Source organism: Mytilus galloprovincialis, chromosome 2 (assembly GCF_965363235.1).
Source record: "Mytilus galloprovincialis chromosome 2, xbMytGall1.hap1.1, whole genome shotgun sequence".
Lineage (NCBI taxonomy): Eukaryota > Metazoa > Mollusca > Bivalvia > Mytilida > Mytilidae > Mytilus > Mytilus galloprovincialis.
The window spans coordinates 72,924,282-72,943,584 of NC_134839.1; the positions used below are offsets into that span (position 1 = coordinate 72,924,282).

The window sequence follows — 19,303 nt, forward strand, 5'->3', positions numbered from 1 at the left end:
TTCAGGTTAAAGGTTTTGGTCGAGGTAGTTTTTGATGAAGTTGAAGTCCAATCAACTTGAAACTTATTACACATGTTCTTTATGATATGATCTTTCTTATTTTAATGCCAAATTAGAGATTTTACCCCATTTTCATGGTCAACTGAACGAAGAAAATGATAGTGCAGATGGGGCATCCATGTACTGGGGACAAATTCTTGTGAACTTTAGTTTCTTGTGTATATTTTGGAGTTTAGTATGAAAACTATTATCACTGAACTAGTTTACAATTTTTTTTTAGTGGCCAGCTAAAGAAAGCCTCCAGGTGTGGGCGTTTTTCATTGCATTTTTAAAAGACCCATTGTTGTCTGCTCTTTGGTCGGGTTGTTGTTTCTTTGACACATTCCCCATTTCCATTCTCAATTTTATTTTCCTTTTTATTGCTTAATTATATAATTACTGGTATGCAAATTATCTTTTCTGTAAATTTAACTGGATGTATTCAACTTTCAGGGCAGAGGAGGCCTTGGATCTGTTTATGTTTTTGCCACAGGAAACAGTGGTGATGAAAAAGATATAAGTGTAGACAGCTGTGCTTATGACAGACTGGTTACCAATAGATATGTTATTTCAGTAGCAGGTATATACACAATTGTTTTTTTTTTTTTAGGTATTAGATAATCAGTGTATAATAAGTGATATCTATCTGAATTATAAAGTAATCAGTTGAAATATGATGGATTCTCATTGGTGATCACATTTCAATAAAACCACAGTAAATGTATGATGCAATTAATTGATTTTTATAAGATTTTGCATACAAATTCCATGTTAAACTTTTAACTAAGGGTTATAACAGATTTTACAGCTGATTCCATTGAGTGTGTAGCCAAAGGTAATTTCTTTGGTTAGCTTACTTGCTAGCTGAACCGTTAAGTCATGCAATATTAAGTCAGGTATACTACCCTCCTTTGAAATAACCTAGTCCCTACAGACAGATAGATTGGTTAGCTGTTGGACTAGTCTACTCTTGAAGATGTGAAGTAGTGTAGTTTACCTAACCTTAAAATGACTTCACGGTTCAGCTAGCAAGCAAGGTAACCAAAGATATTACCTTTGCCTACACACTCAGTGGAATTGGCTGTAACGCATGGGCTTATGTTGTTAAGCCTAAACCATCCATGATATAAAATTTTCATTTTACATAAAATTCTTATAAATTTCCAAAGATTTGAGTTGTAAAACATGTAAAACTGAGGGCCTTCAACAATGAGCAAAGCCCATGCCACATAGTCAGCTATAAAAGGCCCTGAAAGTTTGTTTTCATTCTCAAACTTTAGTTTGTCTCAATCACATGTTATGGAACTTATACACAATGCTTATTACCATAAAACACAGATCAATTTATAATTTGAGTGGCATTACTTTTACAGATCTCTAGTTATGTTCCTTTATTAACTTATATGTATAGGGGCAGCATCTGATCTGTATCCCATGGACACATTCTTTATTCATTATATTAACCGGATTTTTGTGTCAAAAATGTCGGTTATTGATTTGGGGATGTACGCCGGGCGGCTGGGCGGGCGGCAACCAAATGTTGTCTGTGCATTTACTCATGAAGCGTTCAAGCAAACCTTTTAAAATTTTAATATGTTGTTACTGACAACAAAATGGAGGTCAAGTTCAATAATGACGATTTCGACTTTTACCGTTCAGGAGTTACGGTTCTTGAAAGTTTAAAAAATCTTGTGTCCGTGCATTTACTCATGAACCATTCAACCAAACCTTTTAAAATTTTAATATGTTGTTACTGACAACATAACGGAGGTCAAGTTCAATAATGACGGTTTTTACTTTTACCGTTCAGGAGTTACGGTTTTTGAAAGTTTAAAAAATGTCGTGTCCGTGCATTTACTCATGAACCAGTCAACCAAACCTTTTAAAATTTGTAATATGTTGTTACTGACAACAAAATGGAGGTCAAGTTCAATAATGACGATTTTGACTTTTACCGTTCAGGAGTTACGGTTCTTGAAAGTTTAAAAAATGTTGTGTCCGTGCATTTACTCATGAACCGTTCAACCAAATTTTAAAATTTCCTATTAGGAGTTTTGGTCCTTGTAATATTGATAAATGCCAGAACACAAATAAATGTTAAAGAATCCGGTTTACTGTCATTTTGACAGCTCTTGTTTATGATGCATTTAATTTGCATTAGACTTAAGATACGATAGCTATATTGATGCATTATTTTGATAGAGTACATAAGGTATTATAGTTATAAATTGTATTTGAATGAAGATAGATACCCTTTGATACAGAAATGCATGACAAAAAAGTGTCTGAGTTTATGAACAATTTTTGTTTACATATCTCTTTTGTGAAAAAAAAAACCAACATCAAAGTACTGGTATATATGTCTGTTTTGATGACTCCATTAATTCAATTTAACATTAACTTTAAAATAAAAGGCAAATGTCTGAGGACACGATTGCCCTCACAAAAATGGTTGGAACAGACAGACAGTCAAGGGTAACACTGAATGTCTCCTTTGTCTATGGTGATGTGTATAAAAATGTCTATAATTGACCAGTGTAAATCTTCCAAATTGTCTTCTTGTTTGAAACACATAAATAGCTTTGAACCAACAGAGCCACTTGGAACCAAATGCTCATAGAAATAAGTCTTTTCAAAGAATACTCTACAAGACAAGTCCATACATCTATGTCATGCCAAGTGAACTATTTTGGTAGGTTTCTCAATTTTTTTAAAAACAGATTATATATATAATATTTTCCAGGAATACAGGATGATTTAAGTAGAGTTCCGAATGGAGAAGCTTGCAGTGCAATGATGGTAGCTGCTTTCACTGCTAAGGGTGGAGCCCAACATCATAAAATAGTATGTATAATATAGATTATAAACATTCAAAAATTCAATCAAACCTGCTTAAGAGAGCACCTGTATTAAGCAAAACTATTGTTATAAGACCATTAATTCAAGGTCCCTCTTTATGCATTTCAGAGAGATTAAACCTGTATTAAAAGACCACATGTCTCAAGAGACCACTTTTTTACTCTCCCTTATGTGGTCTCTTAAAACAGGTTTCACCGTACATCCTCCCACAATTCATAATAAGTTAAACAATACCTTTAAAGAAGAAGATAACTCAGTCAAATCTTAGTCATAGTTGTAACAATTATTGACCGTCATTCCTGATTTTCATTTCAGTAAATGTTATTAAGATTGTGAATTCATAGATTAATGGGGCATTAGCTGTCAAATTCATTTTTACCAATTTAAACTCAAATTCTTATATTTGATTTATAGAATTCTAAAACTTATTTCCTAATTAAAAAGAAGACCTCTTAGACTGCCTATGGTCATGCGATTAATTCAAACATAAATATGAATGTGAATAGACAGACAATCATGTGCAATTATATACATGTACCGAACTGACTATTTTGTGTAGGTAACAACAGATGTTGGGAATAAATTTACAGAATATTTTAACCAGAACTCAGCAGCAGCTCCAATGGTGTCAGGTGCAGTAGCTCTTGCTCTAAGTGCCAAGTAAGTCTGTATTAGAGCATTGCAATGATCTTATCTAATTCTTTTATGAAATGCTTCTAATAAGGGTTCTAATGGAGTTTCTGATTACATTTATTTCTTCTGTCAAATTTTTTATGAATTGGGTCATTTATTGATGTCATTTTAAGGAAATTTATCCCAATTTTGCCTTTAGAACAGATCCCTTTATTTGAGAAATTATTGGCCTCAAAATGATTCTGAACACATTATTCTGATAGGTACATAAACACAATTTCTGTTTTAAAAAAGGACCTAACAACTTTTGGGAGATATCTGTTTGTGCCAAAAATACCTCCTTTTGCGCCACAACTTTTTTTTATCCAATACTATGTTTGCGCCACCTGTTTTACATTAACATAGTATCATTTGCACCAAAAATGAAATATACGATAGCACCAATTAAAAGAAAAATTGTCTTGCCTCCTCATTTATTTGAGCTTGGAACAGGTGGTTTAGGACAGGACAGGAGTTAGAGCCATCTTTAGTCCTTTTAAATAGAATGCTTTAAAAAATAAAACTATGTACATTTCGACTACATATATATTATATTAAGGTAGGAAAAACATGCACGAAGTGTCTGCAGCTGCATCTTTCTCAAAACTTTTGAATGGCAAATATTTCCTTTACTGAAACATGTCTACTTCTTACTGCTGCTGCATGGGTACTTCACAATTTAATGTCTGTAGTACTTAGCTTGTAGCTTCACTATATATATATATATAGTCCAAAAACACAAACATTGAAGGATTGAATCAATAAAACAGTTCATTGTAATTCATTGTAATTGTTGTGGAATGCCTCGTCTCTATTATTGATACGTCTTGCGGTAGATCGGGTTTTAGCCCATACCGATGGAGGGACCAAAGCACTATTATCAAATATGTATTTATCATTCATATGTATGATAGAAAGGTGTACAGATAAATTGGTGCAAATGAGTCTGAATATTGGCAAAATTGATAGATTTAAAAGAATAAAAAAAATGGGGCAAATGATATCCCTGAAAAACAGTATTTGGCACAAAAGGACTCCTGCCCAAGTTGTAATCTTAAGAGATTTAAGACCTCAGTGGCCAAGGGGTCTTAGTAGTTCAACTTCTGTAATCACCAGCCAGGCAACACTGAGGTTGCGAGTTGTAACCCTGCTTGTGTTGGTGCACTAGAATCACCTCTTAATTGACTAAAATTGTCAGTTTCCCTATTGAAGGTTGGCTGTTTTTCTCAGAAGACTCTGATTTCCTCCACCAAACCCCATGAGCAGATATGATATTAATTGAAAGGTCTTTTATAAATTTTGTCTGAAAGTTTTTGTTGAGGTTAGTTTTTGGTCACATAAACTTAAAATTAGTAAACATGATTTAGAAAATTTTGTAATATGTTGACCCAATAGAGGTTTAAACAGAGATTCCACAGTCCACTGAACATAACAGGCTCATAGCCAGGAATTTCCAGGGGGAGGGGGTGTAACATGGACACACAATAAAATCATACTGAACTTTAACAGTCACAATTCAAACAGAACTTTGACATTAATGGTGCTTATTTGTTTTGAAGGGGATGGGATGGGCGTTTATGAACCACTCGAACCACCCTAGCTATGGGTGTGCATGAAAATGTTATAGTTTTAGCGATTATGTTGTCCTATATATTCTTGTTTCCCTTATGGTCCAGATGAAATGAAGAAAAGCCTCTAGAAGCAAGGTTTGATTCTGTTGGTAAATTTTTCAAAATTTTCTCAGAATCTACAAAGGAGAAAATTTTTCAAATCTTTGGGGATTGATGATTTGAAGACCCTTTATAAAGAATTCACAGTTGATATTAATTGATTGCAAATATTGTAGTATAAGTAGCACCTATTTTCATTCATTTTTCTGAACATCTTAAGAGATAGTGTGTGGACAATGGAAAGCCCCCCTCAAACAACCTCATTTGGTTCCTTCACATGTAAAACTTGGCCTAGAGAGGCAGTTATCATCTATCTGTCACCAAAACTTCACTGAAACTACAAGAAAATGTGTGGGATTGATCAAAACAAAAAACAGTAGATTCTTCAACTATAAAGGGATAAATACATCTGGTTATTAAACAAGGTTACTGATATATAGCTAATAAGCCTTTGCTCCTATTATCCATTCAACTTTTCTGTCTAACATATAACCTGTTATAAAATGATAATGACCTTACTAAGTCATGCCAAAACTTTCTATTCATTTTACTGTATGATTTATATTTCAGTTCTATGTTATTAGTTCAAGTAGTCAAGCACCTTGTTGAAAAGTGATCTCTTTATATTTGTTATTATTTTTCAGTCCCAATCTATCATATCGTGATGTGATGCACCTTCTGGTTAACACATCTAGGGGAGATCTGCCTGGATTTGAAAAAGGAAAAAACTACTTTAAGAAGAATGCAGCAAACTTATCAGGTATATTCAGAGGAATGCCATGTTTATTGGATTTGTTTTTCTCCAAGTCAAATGATTAAAACATACTGACCAGCTCTTCCAAAGTTGAAAAAGAGCAAAAAATGCAAGAACTCATAAAATTATTAATAGCATAACAGTGAATTATATAAAAATATAAAATCAGTTTTAATAAAAAAAAATTATGAAGCTAAGCATTTTGATGCCCCCACTGTAGCGAAGGGCTCATTTATTTTTACCGTCTGCACGTACGTCCTAAAGTTGGTTTCTGTTCTTCAACTTAAGTTTGTCTCAACCAAATGCTATAAAACTAATTCACAATGCTTATTACAACTAAATACAGATCAGGTTTGAATTTTGATGGCGTCACTTTTACAGTTCTAGAGTTACGCCCTTTACAAATGGAAAAATTGCTGAAAAATTTCTTAAATATTAATCAAGTAATTTTTTTTTTAAATTGGAGTTATCTTCCTTTGTGCATGACTATTGTTGAATCAACTACAATCAATGTTTTTTTAAAATCTTTGAAAATTGGAGTTATCTTTCTTTGTCCAGAATGGTAGTTGAATCAACTACAACTGATGCTATATACAATGCAATATTCAATTTTACTACCAACTGATAAATTAAAGCAATCTTTACCATTCAGTACTTACAAGCACTTGGATTACCATTCTAGGGTTATGTCCCTTTACAAATAGAAAAATTGCTGTTTGTTTTTTTTATACGACCGCAAAAATTCTAATTTTTCGTCGAATATTGCTATCACGTTGGCGTCGTCGTCTGCATCGTCGTCGTCGTCCGAATACTTTTAGTTTTCGCACTCTAACTTTAGTAAAAGTGAATAGAAATCTATGAAATTTTACCACAAGGTTTATGACCACAAAAGGAAGGTTGGGATTGATTTTGGGAGTTTTGATCCCAACATTTTAGGAATTAGGGGCCAAATAAGCATTTTCTTGGTTTTCGCACAATAACTTAAGTTTAAGTAAATAGAAATCTATGAAATTTTGACACAAGGTTTATGACCACAAAAGGAAGGTTTGGATTGATTTTGGGAGTTTTGGTTCTAACAGTTTAGGAATAAGGGGCCAAAAAAGGGCCCAAATAAGCATTATTCTTGGTTTTCGCACAATAACTTTAGTTTAAGTAAATAGAAATCAATGAAATTTAAACACAAGGTTTATGACCACAAAAGGAAGGTTGGTATTGATTTTGGGAGTTGAGGTCTGAACAGTTTAGGAATTAGGGGCCAAAAAGGGGCCCAAGTAAGCATTATTCTTGGTTTTCGCACCATAACTTTAGTTTAAGTAAATAGAAATCTATGAAATTTAAACACAAGGTTTATAACCACTAAAGGAAGGTTGGGTTTGATTTTGGGAGTTTTGGTCCCAACAGTTTAGGAATAAGGGGCCAAAAGGGTCGAACTTAGTTTGATTTCATCAAAAATTGAATAATTGGGGTTCTTTGATATGCCGAATCTAACTGTGTATGTAGATTCTTAATTTTTGGTCCCGTTTTCAAATTGATCTACATTAAGGTCCAAAGGGTCCAAAATTAAACTTAGTTTGATTTTGACATAAATTGAATCCTTGGGGTTCTTTGATATGCTGAATCTAAAAATGTACTTAGATTTTTGATTATTGGCCCAGTTTTCAAGTTGGTCCAAATCGGGTCCAAATTAAACTTTGTTTGATTTCATCAAAAATTGAATAATTGGGGTTCTTTGATATGCCAAATCTTACTGTGTATGTAGATTCTTAATTTTTAGTCCCGTTTTCAAATTGGTCTACACTAAAGTCCAAAGGGTCCAAAATTAAACTAAGTTTGATTTTAACAAAAATTGAATTCTTGAGCTTTTTTGATATGCTGAATGCTAGATTTTTGATTATGGGCCCAGTTTTCAAGTTGATTCAAATCAGGATCCAAAATTATGATATTAAGTATTGTGCAAAAGCAAGAAATTTTCAATTGCACAGTATTCAGCAATAGCAAGAAATCTTCAATTGCACAGTATTGTGCAATAGCAAGAAATTTTCAATTGCACAGTATTGCGCAATAGCAAGAAATCTTCAATTGCACAGTATTGTGCAATAGCAAATATTTTCAATTGCACAGTATTGTGCAATAGCAAGAAATATCTAATTGCACAATATTGTGCAATAGCAAGAAATTTTCAATTGATTGGAGTTATCTTTCTTTGTCCAGAATAGTAGTTGAGTCATCTTAAATCATTGTTTTATACAATATACAATGTATATTCACTTTTACTACCAACTGATAAATTAAAACAATCTTTACCATTCAGTGATAACAAGCACCTTTTGTTACATTTTAATATTTTATGATGTATTTAAATAAGTAGTTATTGTTGCAAACTCCATTAGAAATTTGAATTGAGATCAGTTTTGAGAAAAAGGGAAAGGGGGATGTGAAAAAAAAAATGGGGGCGGGGGGGGGGGTTAAATTTTTCTCATTTCAGATTTCATAAATAAAAAGAAAATTTCTTCAAACATTTTTTTGAGAGGATTAATATTCAACAGCATAGTGAATTGCTCAAAGGAAAAAAAAAATATTTTAAGTTCATTAGACCACATTCATTCTGTGTCAGAAACCTATGCTGTGTCAACTATTTAATCACAATCCAAATTTAGAGCTGAATCCAGCTTAAATGTTGTGTCCATACTTGCCCCCAACCGTTCAGGGTTCAACCTCTGCGGTCGTATAAAACTGTGCCCTGCGGAGCATCTGGTTTAATGTTTCTGTTCTAACTAAATAATTTAATGAAATGCATATATAATGCTTATTACCACTAAACTCAGTTTCCGTTCAAATTTTGGCAGCTTCACTTTTATAGTTCTTGAGTTATGTACTTTTATAATGTTATATGCTAGCAGGGACATCATTTCCCATTTACTTGTTTCTAATTTTCATCTCAGATCACACAAAAAAAACCTACAAGTAAACAAATGCCTACAAAGAATGTTAATCCTCTATTATTTTGATATTAAAAAGAATTGAAAAAAGTTTGTTTCCAACAATAGCTACTTTGTAGAAATATCTTGTAGAAACTGTTTTTTTTTAGTTTCCTCATATTTTGGATTTGGCCTGCTGGATATAGGAGCACTTGTCCAAAGGAGTCAAGTTTGGAAGAACGTACCAGCAAGGAAGAGCTGTAATGCAGACATGATCAATAGTCAAGGGTATGTATCAGTAACAAACAAGCTTCTGGAGCATTTATGTCCAATGTACTATTTTCTAGTATATTTTGTATAAACCATATAAAGAAGTTATGTCCCTCAACATGTTTGTTTCTCGCTTAGATGTTTTGAAATACACACATATTTCTGAATGAATTAAATAAGGTGTATGATTTGTAAGTGCTGATGCTTATTAGAATAAAAAATTGGAAATGAACAGTTCAAATGGGCACTGTCAAACAGGCAGTTGTACTTACGAGAAAAAAACTTAAAAAAACTTAAGAGTTCTGTCACAAAAATTGAGTTCAGTGGTACAGTTCTAAAATATATTGAAGTAGTTGTTAAGTTCAATTGAATTCTAGATAATTAACTCCCAACTTTAATTAAATGTTTTGATTTAGAAGGTGCAGATCTCATTGGTCCTAATTGACTCCATGATGAATTCTTGATTAATGAAATGAAATAAACAACATTAAATTTCATTATTGTCAACCTTTCTACATGTTATAGCTGTTCTTTTGGTCATTCTGTGTATGTAGACTATCAAAAGATACCCCCCAAAAAATAGAAACAATGGCTGTCTTTTCCATCATAGCTCTTCAGCTCTTTGATTTATCAATTTTGTGTGTTGATGCATAATATATTGTATCTGAAAAATTATCATAGATAGATAGTGATTTAGATTAACTTCACGTCCATCGTCTGCAGTTATCGTTGAGTGTCGGCATTAACTTTTTACATTTTGAACTTCTTCTTTGGCTATATCTAAAGAAAATATAAACAGAAACTGTAAACAGAAAAATATCAGTAATGAAAGATCAATGAACAAAATAAGATTTATGTCAGAAAAATATTCTTGTCTACAATGTTGGAGAGAGTCCATTGTGCTCATAGATTGAGGTGAGCAACTCAGGATGTATATATGTATATATAGAATTAGTTTTCAATTTTGGTGGGTAAAGAAAAACTGTAAGCACCCTATATCAAAATACATTGGATTTATCAAGCACAGCCAAACAAAACCTTACTTTGGGAAAGTTGTATTGTTAATTGAAAAAAAACAAGTGATGATCACATTTCTATACCCCAGTCAACCCTTAGAATTACAGCAACAAAAACAAAAGTTCAAAAATACACTTTATTAAGAGATCTATTTTCGACTTTATCCCACTTAATCTGTATTCTTTATGTAAATTTTGTTTATTTTGAGTAATATTATAATATCTAAGGTGAACGGGTAATAGTAATATGAAGGGGAGACAACCTTACTGGTAATAATGAAATGAAGGGGAGATAATCTTACTGGTTAATAGTAATATGAAGGGGAGATAACCATACTGTTTTATATTTTTCAGTGTGGGGAATCTTTTTGTACATGTAAGTTTGTGTGCCATCAGTTACACAGAACATGTTGAAGTAACACTAAAGGTAAATCACCAAAGTGCTGGGCAGATAAAATGGGTTCTGATATCGCCTCATGGAACTGAATCTACAATACTTCCAGGCAGATTGTTGGATTCAACAAGATATATGAATCTGACTGTCTTAACTGTTCAGATGTGGGGAGAAAATCCTAATGGATACTGGAGATTAGAACCTGAAGCTCTTTTTGGCAGCAATTTAGGTATGTATTTACTGTATATGTAATTTGTTTGTGTTGTATTTATTTTCAAGAAATTTGCGATAGGTATATTTTGGGCAAAAATAGGTACAAATGAATACAAATGCAGCTTTAAGGTAGCACAATACAAAGATTTTAAACCTCCAATTCCCCAGTTTTAAAATGCTGTAGCATTCTTTATAATGCTTGAAAATTTATAAAAGGGGTGTTTATGGATAGCTAGCATATTACTCTTTCAACTTAATGCAATGTTTGTATTATGCAACAATTATGTAATCAATTATAATGTCGACTGTGTCTACAAAATTTTACAAGAAATTTCCACTTTCAATTGAAATTAGCTTTTTCATGGATACCCCAAGAGGGTTTGATTTTATTATATGTTGTTCCTAGAGCCATTGCCTACAAAAGGGTGTCTCAGATATTGGATAGAACTTATAGATCAAATTTTACACTAAATCAAACATTATGTACTTTATGTGGGAAGGATGTTTACACTAATTACAGATTTATGAGAGAATGGAATACATTAGTGATAATTTGGGACACCCTTTTGTAGCTCCTGTTGTGTTGATTAAGATTTCGTTAAAATTTCCTGTATAGTTATAGAGATGATAGAGCTAAATTCATTCTAGTGAACTGACCAAGCATTTGCCATTAATTGCATAATAATTGATTACATAATGATTGAATAACAAAAATATTGCATTCATTTAAAAGATTTATGTTTTATTTATCTATGTTCCAGACCGTATGAGTATTTGGACCGTACGGGTACGGTCTGGACCGTATGCATACTTTTTTTAAAATACTCACACGGTCGGACAGTATGCGATATTAAGAAGTTGGTCAAGTTATTAGATACAAATGCATATAACAGATCAACATAACTTAACTCTCAAATTAATATAAAATAGTTCAATTTTAATTGAAATAAAAACTTCATATTTTAACTTTTTTTTAAATTCACGCTAATTGTAATTTAAAATCTGTTAATCTCTACTTGTATTTATCATGTCGATCTGTAATACATTAATTGAATTTTGATCACTGAAATTGAAGATATCAAAGTAAACATAATGTGAGAGGACAATTGTTTTAGAATGTTTAGCAACTTTACAAAAAGCAAATGCAAAGGAACATGCATGTACTGAAAACATGATAATGTAAAAAATATTACGTAATTTGTGTCACCGTGGGCGACAGTACCAAAATTGGATTCAGATATACAATTAAACAAATATTTAATTTCAATTGTTCGTTTGTTCATTTTATCCATCTAATTGTAATAATAACAATTTGTAAAACTTAAAATAAAGATTGTGATAAATGTTTGTTTAAATTTAACCCATATGATCCAATAACATGTATAATCAGCTCATACTGGACCATACACGTATACTGATACAGTTTGACCATACGAGTAAACGTATACTGTCCAAATACTCATATGGTCTGGAACATATACCTCTTTTATTGATTTATGTGCAGTCTTAAGAAAGTAACAACATTTTAAAAGTTGGAGATTGGAAGTAAAAAAATCTTTGTATTGTTCTACTTTAATACATACATATAAAATGCATTAGATAAATATAACCGGAATACGATGAATAATATCATGTTAAACTTTTTTACCTTACATTACTCTAACTGAACTGTGTAACTGATAAAACAACATCCAGAAAAGCAATTAAGGATTAAAGGATTAATGGTCATAAATCATGCTGAAATCTAAATATGACAGCTTTATTAGGTTACTTACAACTTAATCGAATATTAACCTCTATTGAACAGACCTCTTTTTTAAAGATTAAGTTGTCTTTCCTAATTTTGATTCATATAATTGTTAACCAAATAAATACTTGATTTATCATGTCAATGAGCATTTTAATATATATTGTCTTTGATTAACCCTTACCATGCGGGGCCGTTATATTACAGCCGTACCCAAAAACTGTCATTTCACACCAATGGTGCTCCAAACAATTGGAGGTCAACATAACGCCATTTTATTTAGTGTATTTATGTTTCAACAATCTTACACTATTAATTTTCATGTTTCTCACTTTTAACTTGTTTAAATAAATGGAGAAGGAAAGAAGAGACTTACAAAACAAAAACACCAAAATTGAAAATGAAATAGCAATGATTTAAAAGAAAACAGTGTATATTAAACCTGCTCAAATCCTTTTCCAGGTGGCGTTACAGTGGAGTTCATCAGTCTAAAAATACATGGGTTTGACTGTTCATTGTCTGACTTAAGATGTTTAGAGCCTGCTGTACAAGGTAATAAGATCTGTCTATATAGGTGGAAAATAAGTTTACTTTGGGAAATTGCATCATGTCCAAGACTGTTTTATACACTCTTTACATTGGTGACTTGCAAGAGCATTACACAGCTACTTTTGCATAGGTACTATTTCTGTACTAAAAATCTGTAGGACTGGAAATTTACTTTTGATATTTAGATATAGGAAGATGTGGTGCGAGTGCCAATGAGACAACTCTCCATCTAAACAAAAATTTATAAAAGTAAACCATTATAGGTCAATGTACGGCCTTCAACATGGAGCCTTGGCTCACACCGAAAAACAAGCTATAAAGGGCCCCAAAATTATTAGTGTAAAACCATTCAAACAGGAAAATCTATATAAAACAAGAAACGAGAAATTAGGTCCGAGTACACAGTTATTTTGTAGTGCATTTCTTTTAGACAATAAATGAAAATAAAAAAAATCCCACCTGTGCTTTCTCATTAATATTTTTACAGTGTGTTGTACTACTTTTGGGACAAATTATATCAAAATTATAGAAAACTTCATCAGCTCTAACTCAAAATATGGACAATTTTATGTTAAGGGGGTCTTGAAATCTTTTGACAGCTACCGAAATTTTTGACCTTTTTCAGCTGGACCTAATCACTACTTTACATTGATATTCATGATCCAAATTTTTTTACAGTGTCATTTCACCCCCCAACTTGCTATATGAGGCATAAAACATGGAGAAATAAATTTGGAAGGGGTATAACAAAAATTGGCAAGTTACACACTGTCCACACTAAGGACTATATTTGTGGACAACGAAAATCAAAGGACGATAACTGTGTACTCAGACCTAATAGGATAGAAAAAGTTGACCAATCTTAATAAAACTTGGTATGACTAAAGCGTAATATATTATAAGACTGCTTACAAAGTTTCATAGCAATAGGATATATATTATAGACAATATGATTAATTCTATATTCAACTTTGCGTGTTAAATTTAGACGTTAAAATTGAGAAATTTCAACTATCAACATTTGGGGCTTTTAAAATTTAAATATTCCAAAAAAATACTTTTAAAATGCCTTAATATATAATATATCATGTATTTAAAGCAATAGAGTACTCATTTGATATATCAGACTTAGCATAATTATTCAAAAGCCAAATTTATATGAGCCTGTGCCTAAAAATGGAGGTTTTCCAATGAAGGGGGGGCCTTACATGAAGATGTAATATTTTCCAGCAATTTTAAATTTGTGAAGCTTTTTGATTATAAATAATCCTTACATATGTATTAAATGTACTTTAAATGGAAAGAAAACTTACAAATAACATATCATATTAGTCCAAAGGGTCCAAAATTAAACTTAGTTTGATTTTAACAAAAATTGAATTCTTGGGGTTCTTTGATATACTGAATCTAAACATGTACTTAGATTTTTGATTATGGGCCCAGTTTTCAAGTTGGTCCAAATCGGGGTCCAAAATTATTATATTAAGTATTGTGCAATAGCAAGAAATTTTCAATTGCACAGTATTGCGCAATAGCAAGAAATCTTCAATTGCACAGTATTGTGTAATAGCAAGAAATTTTCAATTGCACAGTATTGCGCAATAGCAAGAAATCTTCAATTACACAGTATTGTGCAATACCAAGAAATCTTCAATTGCACAGTATTGCGCAATAGCAAGAAATATCTAATTGCACAATATTGCACAATAGCAAGAAATTTTCAATTGCACAGTTTTGCGCAATAGCAAGAAATATTCAATTGCACAGTATTGTCCTGTTTTTAAATTGGTCTACTTTAAGGTCCAAAGGGTAAAAAATTAAACTTTGTTTGATTTCAACAAAAATTGGAATATATGGGGTTCTTCAAGATGCTGAATCTAACCATGTATTTAGATTTTTAATATTTGGGCCCGGTTATCAAATTGGTCCACATTGAGGTCTAAAGGGTCTTTAATTGAACATTATTTGATTTCATCAAAAATTGAATTCTTGGGGTTCTATGATATGCTGAATCTAACCATGTATTTAGATTTTGGATATTAGACCATAATAGGTAAATGTCCCATTTAAATTTTTTAAGTTTTTAAGTTTAAGTTCTTAGACCACATTCATGCTGTGTCAGAAACCTATGTTGTGTCAACTATTTAATCCCAATCCAAATTCAGAGCTGTATCAAGCTTAAATGTTGTGTCCATACTTGCCCCAACTGTTCAGGGTTCGACCTCTGCGGTCGTATATAGCTGTGCCCTGCGGAGCATCTGGTTTCCTATTATCTTAGGTATTATTTATAGTATCTAATAATATCTTATACTAAAATTATGATTTTTACCTTATTTTATATGATTTCCAAAGCATCAGTAAATACAGGTGAGTGACACAGGCTCTTTAGAGCCTCTAGTTTGAAGTAAATGTTTAGACTTTTAATTCAATACAATGTAGACTAAGATAAGTTTGATAGTATAATCATAGACAACAATGGGGCAAACTCATCTTGTTTGAGGGGGGTAGAAAAATGAAAAATTTAAACGAAAAATATATTTATGTAACTTGGCAAAAAAATTAATAAAGTGGTGATAAATATATTGTTTTGGCAAAAGAGGTGTTGAAAAAAATAATTGACCCAGGGGAAACCCTGAATTAAAGGCAACACTGTTGTTTAAGTCATGAAGAACTTTAAAACAATAATGGTTATTTTCTCATTTTCATATTAAACATGGTGCATGTTAGGCTACTTATGCCATGAATTAGTACAAGATATCATTGTTTTCTACTTTTTAATGACATAACCATTGTTTTGCAGACAAATCGTTTTTCACCTCACCACCCCCATATGAAGTTACTACAGATAAAACTACAGATAAAACTACAGATAAACCAGATAAACCATCTATCAATTATGCTGTCATTATAATTGTGGTGGTAGCAGTTATATTTGTAGTCCTTATAGTCATACTGTTTATTCTCAAGAAAAAGAAAAAGTTGTGTTTTAAAGAAAGATTGAGGTATGTTTATCCTTTACTTGTATAAAACTAATTACCTAAAACAATGAAATATATTAGTGTTGTGGGGGGGGGGACTTTATTATTTGGTATATAAAAAAAAGTATATTTCATGTATAAAGTTCATGTCTATCAACGATAATGGTTTGAAGGGTAAATTTATTAAAGTTGCCATGTGTGAATTTAAACAAGACAAAAAAATGATGCATAGAATTCACAAAAAGTATTTTTGTTTACCGAAGTTTCTTTGGAATATGCATTTTGTAGAGGTATTTTATACCTGTATTTTGCAGATGGTGCCTAGCAATAAAAATATCAGTACTTGAAAGGAAAATAGTTTTAGAAATTGATGGTACTACTTATTGAAATTTTTAGAAATAGAAAGAAATTAAATTTGAAGTATTTTGAATCAAAACTTTCAAAGTAAAAACAACATTATCATGGCACAAAAAAAAAACAATTAAAAGACAAATGTTTGCACTCTAACCTTTCCATCTATCTGTCTGTCCATCCAACAGTCTGACAAATTAGTTTTCAACACTTTTTTCTTGCTTGAAGATATTGATTTAAAGTCTGGTATTTATTTTCATCATTATCAAGTTCTTTTTTGTTTTTGTTTTGATGATTTCATCTAGAGTTATGGTCCATTGACTTCACGTAAATTTTCTGGAGTTGGTTTTACAAAAAATATTACATTTGGTCATGCTTGAAGATATTGTTTTGATCATTGGTATGTAGTTTTATAATGGTAAATTACTAATGAAGTATACATTTTTTTCCATTTCTGACGATTTTGTGGTCCTTGGATTGGTTTTCCTTTCTCTTTTTGGTCATGGTTGAAGATGTTGACTTGGTATATGTATGTAAAGTATTTTACAACATGACAAATTACAGATTAGATATAGCATTTTGTTCCAGTTTAATGAAATTTAAACGGGTAGAAGGGACTATGTATTGCCATGCAATACTATCAGAATGTTTGTTAAACATGTAGTTTCAGAACAAAGCAATCTTTCATATTCAGAGAAGGCCATCATTTCTTTTCTCGTGTTCATTAGTCACCTACCAATGAAGTCCAAGGGAACTTTAGGTTTGCACTCTGTCTGTCTGTCTGTCCATCTGTCAGACTGGCAAATCAGTTTTCAAGACCTTTTTACTTCATTCTTGAAGATATTGATTTGATATTTGGTTTATTGTTTTATCATGACAAGTTACAGTTCAAGTTCAATTTTTCACGATTTGATCTTTTCTCTTTGTTCAATTAAAGCCCTTTCCCTAGAATTAATTTTTTTTTATTTGAGGAATTTAGTGGAAGGTTTGTTTGTCATTCTTTAAGAAATTGATTTGATAATTAGTATTTAGTTTTTATCATGACAAGCTGCAGATCAAGTTGGAATTTTGTTCTGGTCTGATGATTTTATGCTTATGGTCTTTGGACATAGAAAATTCACTTAAATAATCAGTTTTCAGCTGTTTTTTTCGTCATGCTTGAAGATTTTACCTTGATATTTTTATGTAGTGTACACCATGACAAGTAATAGATCAAGTTGAATTTCCATTACAAAGAATTTCAACTGGTAGGGGTCTATGTATTGCCGTGCAATACTCACAGAATCCTGTTTAATATGTGGTTTCAAAACAAAGCAATTTTTAAGTATTGTTTCACATACTGTTCTTTCAAAATAATTTTGCAACGGTTTACCAATTTTAAACTTCTTATAGATACAATGTATTTGTTTTCATTCTAAGTGAATTCAATTATGGATAATATAAAAAAAATAAAAGAAGAACTATGCACCAGAGATAAAATTACATATATGCAAACAACTATATGCCTTTTAAAAATGAGGGAAATCCATACAGTAGTGTATAGAAAGCTATAAAAGATCCCAACCTGATCATATGTAATACAATTCAAATGAGAAAACTAAGAGCTTGATTAAGAAACAAAAGAGTAAATAAAAAAATATGATAAAACAGAGAACAATGACAAACTCTAAATTACACGTTCATGAAAGACCTGTATAAAATGTAAAGAGGTAAATCATGTTAGTGAACAAATTAAATCTGGGGTTAATTTTTATAATTCTCTTTGCATTGTAGATCAGAAAAGTACTCAGCATATAGAATATTCCTCTGAAATGTTAGCTTTTAGAATAAAGAAATACAACAGTTATTACATCTATATATATGTATTGAGTTTCTGTTGAATAATAATAAAGTAAAATGTTTGAATTTCTACTGCCAACTGATTCTTGGAGTGAAGTAAAGCTAAAATAAGTTTGCTGTTCCACAAAATAAATAATCGAGTATGTTTGTAAAGGTAAACTATAGGACAGGAGAATACTGATTTATTAGTGGTATGATCTTTGAATTGAGGGTCAGAATGCATTGGTATAACTACAGTAGGATAAGAAGAAGATGACTAGCAGGTTATTGAAATATAAAGATGACCGTTATTGCAGGTTTGACTATAAAATCCACTGTTAACTTTGATAACTCTATTGTCATTGTAGATCAAAGAATTCAGAGATTTTAGAGAATTACCCAACAGAACAGCATATACCTCTGAAATGTTAGTGTTATAAAGAATGACAATAGTATGTCTATATCTATAGATACATAAAGAACCTCTAGATGATTATGGCGATTTAGGCCAACTGTCATTCTTACAGAGGTGTCTGGTTGTTATGAAAAAACGATATTGTAAGCAGTACATATATACAATATATATATATTTAAGGTTGTTTTTATTTTAAATACTAAGCAGGGTGTACCAATCATGAAAAAAGTAATAACTTACTTAAAATAGAAGTGTTTTCTGATTGAAGATGACCTTATGACAATTTACCATGTGTTCAGATAAAGTATGTTCTTGCTACAAAAAAGCCCTGGTGTTGTAAATGTCTCAATGTTAAACTGCCATTTAAAAATCAATAAATTGGTCCCTAGGAATTAAATGCAAACTATACAGGGACATCAAGCAAGTCTCAATTATATAAATTAATGCCTATATCCCAGCTTGTAGTTATGGTTTAGGCTCCTTATAAACCAAAAAGTCAGCCTTCTAGTGACTTAAATGACTCACATATGGATTTTATAATTGGCATAATTTATGCAGAATCCTATGTAATTTGAAAAATTTACATTTTAAAATATGATAAAATCTTTATTTGCAATCCCACCTACTACGTACATATTGC

At 31.5% G+C, this 19,303-nt stretch overlaps 1 protein-coding gene across 3 annotated transcripts in view; it reads left to right on the forward strand.

Annotated features, from left to right (window-relative positions):
• LOC143064340 (neuroendocrine convertase 2-like) overlaps nucleotides 1-18,820 on the forward strand; it is a 45,577-nt gene extending 26,757 nt beyond the window's left edge. For 2 of the 3 annotated variants that reach the window (XM_076237104.1, XM_076237103.1), the window contains exons 9-17: nucleotides 493-619; nucleotides 2,783-2,883; nucleotides 3,458-3,558; nucleotides 5,885-6,000; nucleotides 9,083-9,200; nucleotides 10,553-10,821; nucleotides 13,015-13,104; nucleotides 15,902-16,103; nucleotides 18,617-18,820. In XM_076237104.1, the coding sequence (XP_076093219.1) occupies nucleotides 493-619; nucleotides 2,783-2,883; nucleotides 3,458-3,558; nucleotides 5,885-6,000; nucleotides 9,083-9,200; nucleotides 10,553-10,821; nucleotides 13,015-13,104; nucleotides 15,902-16,103; nucleotides 18,617-18,680 (1,188 nt within the window). In that variant the 3' untranslated portion in view covers nucleotides 18,681-18,820. Of the gene's footprint in view, nucleotides 1-492; nucleotides 620-2,782; nucleotides 2,884-3,457; nucleotides 3,559-5,884; nucleotides 6,001-9,082; nucleotides 9,201-10,552; nucleotides 10,822-13,014; nucleotides 13,105-15,901; nucleotides 16,104-18,203; nucleotides 18,288-18,616 lie in introns of those variants that run through there. The other variant, XM_076237105.1, reaches the window with a different exon arrangement.
• Nucleotides 18,821-19,303: the final 483 nt, after the last annotated feature.